This window comes from Colletotrichum costaricense (genome assembly GCF_030867565.1).
Source record: "Colletotrichum costaricense strain IMI 309622 chromosome Unknown Scaffold_18.1, whole genome shotgun sequence".
Taxonomy (NCBI): Eukaryota; Fungi; Ascomycota; class Sordariomycetes; order Glomerellales; family Glomerellaceae; genus Colletotrichum; species Colletotrichum costaricense.
The window spans coordinates 947044-960968 of record NW_026848247.1 but is presented as its reverse complement, the minus strand read 5'-3'; the positions used below and the strand labels follow the sequence as shown (position 1 = coordinate 960968).

Sequence of the window (13925 nt, the reverse complement as noted above, 5' to 3'; positions counted from 1 at the left end):
TCAGAAGGCACATCCCCCTGCCAACTGCTTTGATCGTCACCAGTTATATTCAACATTGAAATGTGCTCTCATGAGCAGAACATGCGTTATGAGGCGTTTCTAATCATCGTCTCAACGCACGATGTCTAATATCCCATCCACTTATGTACAAATGCATATCTAAGTCTATTCGTCTACGCCCGCAATCCCTTCCATGTCCTCGACTTCTCCACCTTGACTGTCTTCTCGAGGAACTCTCCACGGCTGCTGGTTCCCACGAGAATGCCGTAAGAGCCGGCATCGCTACGCCAACAGTCTTCCATCTCGCTCCAGTAGCTCGTCGCACGCAGAACATCCAAAGAGATCTCTGCCGTGGCGCTGGCTCCAGCTTCCAGCGTGACCTTTGCGAAGCCCTTCATCTCCTTCTTGGGACGGGTTATGGTATCGCGAGTTGTGCTGGTCAATGGCGTGCGCGCCGCCGGTGTGACGTAGACCTGAACGACCTCAGAGCCGGCACGAGAGCCAGTGTTGGCAACCTTGACGCGGACGGTGAGGCTATCCGCCTCTTGAACCGTGATTGTGTTGTTGCCATTGGCGTGGCCATTCGTCTGGGCCGACGCATCAGACACCTCGAGATCGGAAACCTCGAATGTCGTGTAGGAAAGGCCATGTCCGAAGGGGAACAGGGGCTCAATGTCGAGCGTGTCATACCAGCGGTAGCCGACGTAAACATCTTCACTATACAAGCAACGGCCATTATCTGAGCGGAAGCTTAGTGCTGCGGGGTTGTCTTGTACTCGGCGCGGCATTGTAAGGGGAAGCTTTCCGGCCTGCGATGTAGCTTGTTAGTAGGGTAACTTCACGCTCTCCGATAGTACCTGAGATAACTTACCGGGTTGACCTCTCCAAAGAGTACATCCGCAATGCCGTTACCAGACTCGTTGCCACCAAACCAAGCATGCAGGACGGCACCGGCCTGGTCGATCCAAGGCATGGAGACCGGCGTACCGCTCTGAACGACAACAGCCGTGTTAGGGTTCGCCGCCAGCACAGCAGCAACAAGCTCGTCGGTGCCAGGAGGCAGAGCCATCGTCGTCCGATCGAATCCTTCAGACTCCCATTCGCCGCTCAGACCGGTGCACACAACGACCTGGTCGACGCTCTTGGCGACCTCCACGGCCTCTTGGATCGCGGTAGCAGGCTCGAGCTTAGGGCAGCCGCTGAAGCGGACGCCGCCCTGGCCAAAGTCAACGGTGCCGGAGGCCTTGACCTTGCTGGTGGCCGAGCAGCCGAAGCGCACCAAGACGCGGTAGCTTCGTCCGGCTTCCAGGTGCATAGTGCCCGTCTCCTCGACCGTACCGCAGCCGAGGAAACTGCTGCCCAGGCGCTGGTTCTCCACATTGGAGACGACCAGCTTGCCGTCGATGAAGAGTTCGCCGGTGCCATGAACTGACAGGCCAAAGTCCCACTCTCCTGATCGCTCGGGGACGAGTGTGCCCTCAGTCTCGGCCCACCAGATGGGGTTGAGGTCGGCATTCTCGTAGTCGACGAACCAGATGTTGGCATCGTCGAGGACGCGCTCCTCGAGGGGTGTCCGGCTGTCGGCTGAGCTGGCGGTGTCCTTGGGTGGGGGGTCGTTGTAGATGCGGAGCACGAAACCCCTTTGCTTCCCGTTTGGTGTTTTGAGAGCCTTGCCAAGGAGAGGCAGAGACTGATGACCGTAGGCACCTTGTGAGAAAACGACGTCGCTTGCGAGGGACTTCACGCCCTCCAGAGGAGTGACGGTGTTATAGGCTCTGAGTCCGGCGCTACCACCGCCGCAGTAGGTCGCAATGTTCGCGTTGGGCCCGATGACGGCGATCTTCTTGTTCTTGTCAAAAGGAAGGATGCTTCTCTCATTCTTCAGGAGTACCAAGGACTTAGCGGCTGCTTCGCGCAGGAGCGCAATGTGCTCTGGTGTGTTCGCCTCGGTTTCCGGAGCGTTGGGTGGGATGGAGGTGTTCTCGAGGCCCTGCTTGACCAGCTTCAGGACGTTTCGCACCGCCGAGTCGAGCTCTGATCGCTTGACCTTGTTAGACATGATGGCGTGGGAGAGGGCTCCGGCGCGCCATCTGCTAGGGCCTGGCATCTCGAGGTCGAGGCCTGCCTTGATGGCCTCAGATGTGCTGTAGGTACCGAACCAGTCGCTCATGACCAGTCCGTCCCATTTCCACTCGTCCCGCAGGATATCCTGCAAGATCTTCTTGCTCTCCGCCGCATGGACACCGTTGACCTGGTTGTAGGCGGTCATGATCGCGCGGGGCTTGCCCATCTCAATGGCGATCATGAAGGGAAGCAGGTAGATCTCGCGCATGGCACGGTCGGTCACAATGGCGTTGACAGCCATACGCTCGCTTTCGAGATCGTTGCACACAAAGTGCTTCAGCGTGGCTGACACGCCTGACTCTTGGACTCCATTAACGTAGTTGCCGGCGAGGATGCCAGACAATACCGGATCCTCGGAGTAGGACTCGAAACCACGTCCGCCCAGGGGCCCACGCTGGGTGTTGATTGTAGGGCCAAGCAGGACATGGGCGCCCTTTGCGTGAGCTTCGTCCGACAGTAGGCGGCCGAGCCTTTGGACCAGCTCGACATCGAATGTTGCGCCAATGGCAGTTCCGCACGGAAGGCACGCGGAAGGTGTGCTGTCGAAGAAATGTGTACCGCGAACGCCGTTGGGGCCGTCAGAGAGACGGATCGGCTTGATTCCCAAGCGCTCGACTGTTGCAGTGTGCCACCAGCCAACGCCTTTTTCTAGTTAGAATTGAGCTCGAGTGATAGTTTTTGGTAACTGACCAGCCGTGAGTGAGATCTTCTCCTCCAGCGTGAGCTGTTCAAGAAGTGCTTCGACATCCATGATGAGACGTGTGACAGGAAGCTGGTCTTTGGAAACAGTTCAGACGGCGAAGAGACAGGTAAATTCCAACAACAAGATCCGAAATTCGTCTGAAAAAGAACAGAGTAGACACCAGCAATTGATCAAGGGAGAAACTGAGCCGATCGACGGGCGCTTCTCTTTATTCCGAGAGTCCAGAGCCAACGCGGGGAGCCCCAGGTCTCCAGCATGGTCTCTGTGTCTCCCCTCGACCGCGGGGTTCTGATCCACACGTCGGGCATAAAGAATCGCATTCCGAAGACCATGACGTAGTCACACTTGAATCAGTGAGTATTCTGGGTCTTTACCGTCCACTTTACTGCTTCAGAGTCGCGTGGATGGTGAGCCGACGCGCCGGCAATCTGGTCACGATGGGGAAACGGTTTCGAAGGCGGAGAAATAGAAGAGATGGTCTGAAAGCCGGCCTCAACTGCCACGGCTTAGTGGGGTGAGGCACAGGGCATTGTTTGGTCTAAGCAGCTTCAGCTATGGAAAGGCCAACGTTAGCCAAGACCACATTTCTCCGCCTCAGTGTTAATCCCCTTAGTCTCTTGACTCTTGAAGACCTCAACTCTGACTATTCCCGTCACATCAAAGCATGAACTGACTCAATTCTCCGCCCCCGTGTCCTCCTTTCTCCAGACCAACCTTACGACCTTACGACTACTTCGTAAACCACTTTTACCATTGTTTGTCAAGTGGGTCGTATGGGCCCCCGCGACGGCCTGCAATGGAAGCGTTTTCTCCATGGGGCGTGACACTGGAGAGTTCTGGCCCCTCCCCAATCCCCCATCCGACCCAAATCTGCGTTCCGGACGAACACGCGACGACCGGGGCATCGGGATGCCATGCTCCACCTCCTCGGTTTTTTTTCGTATGCAAATCGCAAGCCAGATTCCGACTTGCTTCCCCTGTTGTCACTTGTGAAGGGAGTATCGATTGTATATAGACCTTGCTTTCTTCCCCCCCGGACTGTGTGATGTGACCCTGCTTCACGGCGCTCGCAGGCTCTAAAGAGTCCAGACAACTTGACGACAACATCTTTGAGAGTTTCTCTTTGTATCCGGAAACTTCTGCCTCTGATCCTTTTGCCAGCCTCTCTTGCGACCCTGATAACCCAACGTCAACATGGGTAAACCTGTCGAGGACCTGGCCGTGATCCCCGGCGATGACCTCCCTTGGTGGAAGCACGCCCACTTGCGGAAGCTCAATTTCATCACCTTGTCTATGGTGTTGTTCTGTGTGTAAACTCGGCTCAACAAACAGTGGCCTGTTGTAGCTAACTTTGACTTTCCAGCTTCTGCCAACGGTTACGATGGATCCATCATGGGCGGTCTCCTCGCCCTTCCTCGATGGAACGCCTTTACGCACAACCCCTCCGGCGCATACCTTGGTTGGATTACAGGTATCTACTGGCTCGGGAACGGTATCGCTTTCCCCATCGCCGCCATGTGCTCCAACCGTTGGGGTCGCAAGCCTGGCATCTATGTCGGATACTTGTTCCTGGTTCTCGGTGTCGTCATGCAAACGGCAGCCCAAAACGAAGCAACCTTCACCTACTCCCGTCTCTTCATCGGTATCGCCGCCTCGTGGCTCGGAAACTCGGCTCCTCTCTTGATCAACGAGATCGCCCACCCGAAGCAACGATCCATCGCCAATGCCCTATTCATGGTCGGCTGGTACTTTGGCGGTACGCTCTGCGGTTGGGTCACTTTTGCCTGCCGTGACATTGCCTCGGACTGGTGCTGGCGTATTCCCGTCGTTCTTCAGATTGTCCTTCCCTTCGTTGCCTTGCCCGGCTTCCTCTTGTCGCCTGAGAGTCCTCGTTGGCTGATTAGTGTTGGACGCGTCGAGGAGGCCACCGAGATTCTGGCTACCCACCATGCAGGTGGTAACAGAAACGATCCCTTGGTAACCTACCAGGTTGTTGAGATCCAGGCCACCATTACCGCAGAAAAGGAGGCTTCTTCCAGCGCTTCGTATATGGATATGATCAAGACACCAGGAAACCGTCATCGCCTCTTTATCTCTGTTACTCTCGGTATCTACGCCCAATGGGCTGGTAATGGCGTGGTGTCATACTATCTCCGTGAGTTTTGACCGATAACATCGCATTCCTTGTCTCGATAGCTAACATCTGCCTAGCTCGTACGATATCCCACCCTTTCGACACCTTTCTATAGGTTGTGTCAATCTGACTTTGCTAACATTTGTCTAGTCATCCTGAACTCGATTGGAGTCACATCAGTCACGAACCAGACCTTGATTTCGGCTTGCCTGAACGTCTGGAACCTGCTGTGGGCAATCGCTGCCGCCACCAGCGTCGACAAGCTGGGTCGCCGTTTCCTGTTCTTGACTTCTGCCAGCGTCATGTTGGTGAGCTTCATCATCATTACTGGCCTCAGTGGTTCTTTCGCCACGACCCAGTCATCGGCCATCGGATCCTCGGTCATCCCATTCTTGTTCATCTTCTTTGCTGGATACGACATCGCCATGTAAGTCTATGTCTTCTGAGCCCCTATAGGGCGATTCCCGAACTCGCAAGAACTGGGCGGTCTTCTCATGAGAACACTCACTTACATGAAACTAGGACCCCCTTCCTCACGGCCTACCCTTGCGAGATTTGGCAGTTCAGCCTTCGATCCCGAGGTCTCACCGTCACCTGGTGCTCAACCGTCATCGCTATCTTCATCAACACCTTTGTGAACCCCATTGCACTGGAGGCTATTCACTGGAAGTACTACATTGTATTCATCGTGATGCTTGCTCTTCTTTGGATCACCGTCTTCTTCGCCTACCCCGAGACTCGCGGACACACCCTGGAGCAAATGGCTGTCATCTTTGACGGTGATGATGCTGCGGTTCCTCCTGCGGCTGCTGTGAGCGAGAAGACTGAGGCTTTGGTTACTCATGGAGATGATGAGGATAAGAGACAGTACCAGAGCGATGCTGAACACAGAGTTTGAGGCATTGCAATTCGCAAAGCAAGGAGCGTTGAAGCTTCCAAGTAAATACCCATTTCGCATTAAGTATCGTAAAAGTACTATGTAATGCATCTAATCCAAAGATTCACCGTCACATTTGTCCCTCATAGGCAGCTTTGCAATGTGTTTTGGTGTTATCCCCTGATATTGGTTCATGGTGTAAGTTCGATATTGGGTTCCCGGCCCATGTTCTGATCTTCACCCTGTTGACGAGTAGAGAGCAAGTAGCTGTGACAGTCAGAAAGAATGGAGAACACACAAGCTATCGTGCCAATTATGGTAAGTGACTATTGGCTTGGATGCAGCGTGACAAGCGACGCTATTGGTGCATCATGCATGTTACCTGCATGACTAGGATTCACGACAATCAGCTAGGCCCTCAAAGTCAGGCACCCGGCCCAAGCGGCATGACCGTTGATTATCGTACGTGTTCCACGTACTTTCCAGGGCCACTCTGCTACTCTTTGACAGAAAGCTCTACGACGAACACGATATCTAAAGCATACTTACAGGTCACCAAAGATTCCAGGTAGCAGATTCACCACGCAGCATGTCAATCCGGCTCATCGAAACGGAGACTCTCCAGTTGAGGCTCTTTACCGCCAATTTAGCACCAGCTTATGCTATTCTCTCGCATACATGGGTCGACAATGAGGAGGTCAGCTTCCAGGAATTCACGCAAATTAGTGAAACACCAGATCACAAGGCATCGCGAAAGTCTGGCTATAAGAAGATCGTGGCAACATGCCGCGAAGCCAAGGCCAACGGCATAGCGTACGCATGGATCGACACCTGCTGCATCGACAAGACGAGTAGCGCCGAGCTCGGCGAGGCGATTAACTCCATGTTCGGCTGGTATCGTGATGCCAAGGTATGCTACGCCTTTCTCTCAGACTGGCCAGCCGCCGGTGATAGGGGGGAGTCTACCGACGATGCTTTGAAGGACTGCAGATGGTTCACCCGCGGCTGGTGTCTCCAGGAACTCATTGCGCCCAAGGTCCTCCGATTCTACGACGAGAAGTGGAACTTCCGAGGACACAGGTCAGACTTCAGGGGCGCCATCTCTAGAATCACGCGGGTGGATGCGGACGTGCTAGGGGACTGCACACTACTTGATTCGAAGCCGGTGGCGCGCAGGATGTCATGGGCATCGAGACGGACTACAACGAGGGTTGAGGATATTGCCTACTGTCTCATTGGAATCTTCGACGTCAACATGCCGATGCTATATGGCGAGGGCGACAGGGCATTCCTTCGCCTGCAGGAGGAGATCATCCGGCGTTCAAACGACATTTCCATATTCTGCCACGCGCCGCTGCGCCCTGAATCAACGACAAAATTTGATGGTGAAGAAAAGATGCCGCAAGATCTTTCAGACCTTTATTTCTGCGGCATGCTCGCCAAGTCTCCAGAAGCATTTTCTGAATCCAACAGTATCTCGCGTATTAGAGGGACGTTGCTGGACGGACGAGAGTTTTCCATGACCAATCGCGGGATCCGATTCGGCCGGCGACGGTTTTTCGAGGTTCCGGAGATTAACTGCCTGGGAATGAAGCTTGACTACGCTGCTTCGCCAAATTGCAAGAACCCAGAGATATTCAATGTTTTTCTTCGAAAAGTCGGCCCGAATCTATTCTCAAGGGTACTGCCTATGACAGCAAAGTATCGATACACGCGTGTGGAATTGGATGACGCCCGGAGAACTATGTTGGTAGAGGAAGACGCCTGCGTGATCTCCAGAGTGACACCGTCTATTCAGAGGCAGATACAAGAGTCCGTCACCAGGAGAGTAGATGTATATCTACAGATATTACAGAATCACGAAGAGCATCTCAAGTTGCAAGTTGTGGAGGGCTTTCCCCCAGATCGTTGGGATAGTCTGAACAGCAAGTTTCTAATTCCTAAGGACGCGCCATATAGAACGAGCCTGCGGCTTAGAATAACTTTGGGACAAAACCACACTGATGTGTATCTCACCTGTGGTATTCCAAGCACCGGTGGAAGGGACGGACGCAAACAGCCATGGACTGCATTCTCTACCTCTGATTGTAGACAGTTGTGGTACAGCGGCAACTGGGGAGATGATGATGAAAGTCAGATGGCACAAGAAACTGCCCAGTACCTTACAAGCAACATGAAGGCATTACTCAAGGCTCGGATCTGTCAGGAACCTAGGAACATATGGGGTTCCATGCCATTCACGTGCAAAATAGACGCTTATCTGGCGCTGTAATTTGGCCGAGGGCAAGTTCGACTTCTTCTTGCATCTTCCACCTGGGAAGTAGCGAAGTTGACTTGCCGGATGAATATCTGCTGTCTGATAGCATCGATAAAACAGTCTTCCTGGCATCTGATTCATAGTCCACATGAAGTCCGGCTACTTGCATGCATCACTACTCACTTTTAACTTGCAAGATGTACTATTTAAACTATCTCAAGCCCTCTGTCTTTGCGACAGCCGTTTTAGCAGCTTGCTGCAGAGCATCCCCAAGGTCCTTGGGCATACTGAGGAACGGTGAGTGGCTGGCCGAAAGGCTAGCTGTGAAGGAGCTGGGAGAAAATTGAGAAGCCATCATGATCTGCAGATCAAGCGGTATGGCTTGGTCATCCTCAGCAAAGATGTAACCCATCTCAAATCCTTCGTTCCAAGGTTCGAAGCCGGATTTGTCTTGAAAGGTCTTGAAAGGCTGAGGACGCAGGGCCTCGACGGCCTTGGCGGCGAGAGCGGGCTCGACATCGGCATAGAATACGGAGATCGGATCGAGAGGTGAGATAAAGCCGTCCTAAGAGGTAAGAGTGATGAGCTATTGTCTCTGACTTTCCGGAACCTGCATATGAATGTTGTCCCACCTTGACGTCCCACCAGGGCACTGAGCCCGCGCCGTCGGAAAGAGCTGACCCGGCACCGATGGCAAAAGAGGTCATGTACACGACCATGAGAACGCCGCCAGTCTTGCTCTGCGCAACTCGATCTTTGTAGTTAAAACCCTCTACCGCATTCGCAGTAGGGACACCGCCATAGGAATGCGCAACCACGACAACCTCACGCCCGTCGTCGATGAGCTTCTGCAGCTCGGTGCGGACGGCTGCCGTGTCTTGTTCCAATCCCACGTTCACATCGGTGCTACCCACGCCGGCCAGTGCCACCGTTTCAGTACTGAACCCCCGGCCGTGGAGGTCATCGCGCAAAAGGTCGAAAGACCATGGACGATGCCAGGCGCCCGGTACCAGAAGGAAAGTGGGAGGCGTACGAGAACTCATTGCGTCGATGATAGTTGCGGTCTCGAGGAGTTGATTCAGATTGAAGAGGGTCCCGCTGAAGTTGATGGTGAGTGAGAGTGAGAACTGAGATGAGGAAGCTTGATCGGGTAAGAGACCTTGATCAGGGGAACACCATGTTACTTATTATTTCATTGAGCCGGGAATCGAATTTGGAAGGTGTTCATCCCCTGTTTCTTTAGCAGGCGGGATATGAACCAGAGACCGGCGATATTGGGGCGCATTTACGTCCAGATGGGCCCTATTTCGTGGGAATTGAGCTAGGGCACCTGGTAAGTCTTAGCTTGGTTGTGTTGGTTGGTGACTTGGAGTGGATATCGCACGACTCAAGCAAGCTACAGTGACATTTCCAGGGCAGCCCAAAACATGCCATTTTTTCGCACTACGGCCGACTCTTAGGGCCCTTGTCACAATTCCCTTCAAGTCCAATTGGTGATACTTGACGAGTAAGACGAATGCCAACCAGTCGTTATGTGGACCGGCGGGTTGATGTTCCAACGGATGGTGTAATAGGTAATCGGCGGTCCCAGGTTGTGCCCGGATCGTGGAGAAATCAATCTCGATTTTGTACCTGGCGGCCCCAGTTTCCGGGCGCAAGAACCAGGGCCAAGAGCCTAGTTCTGTTGCATCTTACTGTTATGAATCGAACCGAGTTATTGGCCAGCATGGAACGGCAAGTCTCGGTTTCCGGCTGGTCACACATAAACATGGCCATTGTCTGGCTCAGGCGCCCCAAAAAAAAGTCTGAAAGTCTAACCTGACAGATGTCTGTTCTTTCTTTTCCAGCCCAAGCACGGAATTCTTCAAAGAGCCGAAGGCAAGATGGCCTCTCTGCCAGTTCCGGATGGCATAGATCTCAGCGAGTCCAGAGTTGCCAGCATCATTGGTGCTCTCAGTTGCACGTGGGCACTCGCAGCCATCGCAGTTGCGCTTCGGTTTCTTGCCCGACGAATACAATCCAATAAGCTTTGGTTGGAGGACTGGCTGATCACTGTTTCCTTGGTATGCAACGAAAATCCGTGCCTTTTGGAATTTTTAATTTCTATTTTGCGATAAAAGTGCACGAAGGCAACGCATGTTCGCTGACAATTCAATTTTAGACCGCAGCAGCTGTGCACGTTTTTATAAGCATAGGATACAGTAAGTCAACTCCATGAAGTTTGAAATCACAGTCCAATCATTGAGAGCCTGAATTCTACTACATTCCAATACTGGTAATCTGATTCTTTTGTAGTGATACCGAATGGTACCGGTAAACACATTTGGGTAGCGCCAACCTCGGCGACAAGAGCGTGGGCAATTGGTCTTTTCGTATCAGAAGTAGCGTACACAGTGACGTTATCAACAGTCAAGTGGTCGACATTGGCGCTCTACTGGCGAATATTCAATGCCCGTAAAAGCATCAGGTATTACATCTGGGCTATGGCCGGCATCGTCTTAGCTTGGTTCATTGCTGTTGTATGTTGAAAGACCTCGACTCCGAATGCAGTCTAGGTGTTTGAAGATCTCTGGGAACTTCACTAACAAAGCTCGCAGATTCTCGTTACGATCTTCCAATGTCTCCCTGTTCATGCCTTTTGGGCACGCTACGACACAGTCAACCCCCTGTCGTCTGATCAGTACACATGCGGTGTTGATGTCAAGATGTTCTTCAAGGGAAACTCTATTCCCAATATTATAACGGATGCACTAGTTGTATTGTTACCTATCCCCTATGTGTGGAAGCTACAGCTGCACAAAGCACAGAAGTTCGCCCTTGCAGGTATTTTTGCGCTCGGCACTTTGTGAGTAAATTAGCAGTCTGCAAAATCTTCAGGAGAAACAACAGCTGCTGACGAATTTGAATAGCGTTACTGTCGTCTCCATGGCCCGGTTAAATGTGATTCTTTCAGTTGACCTCACGTCACCTGACATTACTTGGAATTTCATCGACACCATTATCTGGACTAATGTCGAAGCTAACACAGCTATCATCTGCGGTAGGTCCTCTCGCCTCACAGTCAGCCCAAAAAACTTTACAATGGGATTCAGCTAATACATAATTTGTCATGAACTAGCCTGTCTCCCATGCCTGAAACCGATCCTCAACCTCGCGCTGAATGGCAGACTGAAATCTTCGATCAGACGAAGTGGCCAGAACTCTGGCGGACAATACATACTCAATGACCGTACGAAGCCCAGCACTACAAATGGAAGCAGTTACCTAGGAGGCTCTGGTACTGGGGCGATGCGGAAAGGGGTTGGCGGCGGCGGTGCCGAGGACGAGCGCCCCTTTACTCGACTGAGTGAACGTGACTCTGAGCCAAGTATCGATATCGCCAATGATGACGGTGGCAGTGGACATGGAAGTTTGAGCAAAGCGGGAGTAACGATAAATACTCAAGGTGCGAGCGGGAAGCCAGCTTCATAATTATCGTCACATTCAGCTTCAGTTGAAATTTTTAGTAAAGATTTGCATGGCAAGCCTGTTTCCTGAGAGAAATGCTACTACGTGTAAGACGAGTTGCTCAATCAATGTCTCACAACGTATGTCCAACGAACTTCATTTGGTCTGGTGGGTTCGATGTCATCCCCATACCAGATGGATACAGGGTATTGGTCATGATCCTTGCTCTGATGTGAGCCCCAGTAGGAGGACCCAATCGAAGTTATCGAACGACAAAAATGGGGCGATAATGTTCCAGGCATGTCTGTTGGTTTGCATGCTGGACATTATTCCCCTCACTTCAACATCCCTTGCGTTGAGCGAGATATCCTGAACAGACTCTATGTCTGAACCCTTTCCCACAACCCACAACCCACAATATGGCAGAAGGGCGCGTCGGCGAGGCAGCCGCTGTGGAAGCGACCCCTGAAGTTCCCCCGACAACTGAAAATGCCGGAAATGCTACTCAACCAATAGCACCGGTATCACCGGCTGCTGTCGCATCGTCACCGGCCGCGCCAGTGTCACCAGCTGCAGCGATTGTGGCTGAAGAAGATCCAGACCCATCCACTGATGGATACGAGACTGGCAGCGACGGCAGTTCCAATGCCTCGACTTCACTGTCTTCGAGCGTTCGTGACTATGAATGGGAGAATAAGCGTCGCTACCACAAATTCAAGCAAGGCCGATACCTGTGTCCAAACGATGAGCCTGAGCAGGATCGCGAGGACATGAAGCACGCTTTGGTGGTTCACATATGCGACGGAGATCTACACAGTGCGCCTCTAGATAATCCGCAAAAAATTCTTGATATTGGTACTGGTACTGGCATTTGGGCGATCGATAGTACGTGAAGAGACTTCTCTACTGTATACAGAACCGCATTACCTGACTAGATGAAAGTGGGCGACAACTATCCAGAAGCAGATATCGACGGGATCGACCTGAGCCCTATCCAACCCGGCTTTGTACCACCGAATGTCAGGTTCCTGGTCGACGATGCGGAGGCAGACTGGCTGTATCCAGACAACTCAGTTGATTTAATTCACCTGCGGCACATGGCTCCTTTCATCAAAGACTGGCCTAGGCTTCTGCGTCAGGCATATAGGTTAGTAACCATCCGTCATAGAGACAAGTTACAAGAAATTGTGCTCATAATAGCAGGGTACTAAAGCCGGGCGGGTGGATCGAGCTGCAAGAGCTGAGATGGAGATTCGCTTGCGACGATGACACGATGGGTCCTGACTACACCCCAACCAAGATGGCGAACCTTATCGAAGAAGGTCTCGGTAAGTTCGGCTTCGAGCTCTACGCATCGGAGACCAACCCGGAGCGTCTCAGGGCTGGTGGTTTCGTGAAGCAGGTTCACGATGTTAAGAAGGTGCCATTGGGGAGGTGGCCCAAAGATGACAACCTGAAAACCATTGGCTTGTATTCTCAGGCGGTGTTGTTCGACGGACTACAGGCTATTACGATGGGTCCCCTGACGAGAGGGCTGGGCTGGACTCCAGAGGAGGTCGAAGTGTTACTGATGCAGGTACGGAAAGACCTCAGGAATGCGGCTTTCCATACTTATGTTTACTATCACGCTTTGTCTGGACAGAAGCCGGTGGAAGGAGCCTGAGAGTTGAGAGACTCTCAGTGAAGGGTCTGTGGTTCAATTCACATATTTGTATTTACTTCGAACTCAGCGCTGTATCGCCTACAGCCAGATCGAAACTTCGAAAGTGATGGTAACTGAGAGCGCCGGAACCATCGGCTGTTGCCCCTGCCGGGATTAAGCGTTCACTAATGACCAAACCGCAGACACAAGATTCATTGATATAGTATTGATCTTACATGCATCATTCGTCATGAGTCTGATCAAAATTGTGCTTCGCAGCTCAAGCTATTTCAATATATTTTTGATGGTATATAAAAACAGACTAAGTACCTTACGTATTGAACGTTTTGCATGTCTAGCCTTACCTCTTAGAGGCGAAATTATGAATTCCTTTCGCCCATCACTGCATCGAATTCAAGTAAGTACCGGCCTTATTCAAATGTAAAAAAACAGATTCAGTGTAAGGTAAGTGAAGTCAAGTCGTGCTTTGACTTCAACAAAGCGACAGCTAAGGTACTAGCTAAAGTAGCCATACTCCACGACTTCACCCATGTTCAGGAAGAACTGTAGAAGTGCACCAAATCGTAATGACTGAACATCCAGGTCATATTTTCTCGCTTCCAGCTGCCCCAGCTCTTCACAAGAATACAACATTGAGTGCTGAGATGCGGACCGCAAGTCGTTCCAATTGGTGTAAGTGCTTACACCCTTGCCAAAACTAGGTATTTAGCTGTGCTGGAC

The 13925-nt window shown here is 52.1% G+C and overlaps 5 protein-coding genes across 5 annotated transcripts; 3 read left to right on the top strand and 2 right to left on the bottom strand.

The window, feature by feature from the left end:
• Window positions 1-173: 173 nt before the first annotated feature.
• On the bottom strand, window positions 174-2875 carry CCOS01_13862 (beta-glucosidase; the record flags this gene model as incomplete). Its single annotated transcript, XM_060462006.1, has 3 exons — window positions 174-809; window positions 872-2766; window positions 2815-2875. 3 exons carry the CDS (start codon window positions 2873-2875, stop codon window positions 174-176), a joined length of 2592 nt encoding a protein of 863 aa, XP_060307726.1.
• A 748-nt stretch (window positions 2876-3623) lies between these two features.
• Window positions 3624-3842, top strand: CCOS01_13861 (uncharacterized protein; the record flags this gene model as incomplete). The annotated part of the gene is made up of 1 exon (XM_060462005.1): window positions 3624-3842. The coding sequence occupies one exon, from the start codon at window positions 3624-3626 to the stop codon at window positions 3840-3842; it is 219 nt and encodes a 72-aa protein (XP_060307725.1).
• A 179-nt stretch (window positions 3843-4021) lies between these two features.
• On the top strand, window positions 4022-7815 carry CCOS01_13860 (sugar transporter; the record flags this gene model as incomplete). The annotated part of the gene is made up of 7 exons (XM_060462004.1): window positions 4022-4133; window positions 4191-4982; window positions 5112-5388; window positions 5484-5853; window positions 6249-6300; window positions 6390-7480; window positions 7798-7815. 7 exons carry the CDS (start codon window positions 4022-4024, stop codon window positions 7813-7815), a joined length of 2712 nt encoding a protein of 903 aa, XP_060307724.1.
• Window positions 7816-8306: 491 nt separating this feature from the next.
• Window positions 8307-9138, bottom strand: CCOS01_13859 (uncharacterized protein; the record flags this gene model as incomplete). Its single annotated transcript, XM_060462003.1, has 2 exons — window positions 8307-8660; window positions 8728-9138. 2 exons carry the CDS (start codon window positions 9136-9138, stop codon window positions 8307-8309), a joined length of 765 nt encoding a protein of 254 aa, XP_060307723.1.
• An 840-nt stretch (window positions 9139-9978) lies between these two features.
• CCOS01_13858 (TAM domain methyltransferase) lies at window positions 9979-13205 on the top strand (the record flags this gene model as incomplete). The annotated part of the gene is made up of 9 exons (XM_060462002.1): window positions 9979-10158; window positions 10257-10296; window positions 10505-10614; window positions 10693-10940; window positions 11005-11135; window positions 11214-11540; window positions 11969-12358; window positions 12485-12689; window positions 12746-13205. The coding sequence occupies 9 exons, from the start codon at window positions 9979-9981 to the stop codon at window positions 13203-13205; spliced, it is 2091 nt and encodes a 696-aa protein (XP_060307722.1).
• Window positions 13206-13925: the final 720 nt, after the last annotated feature.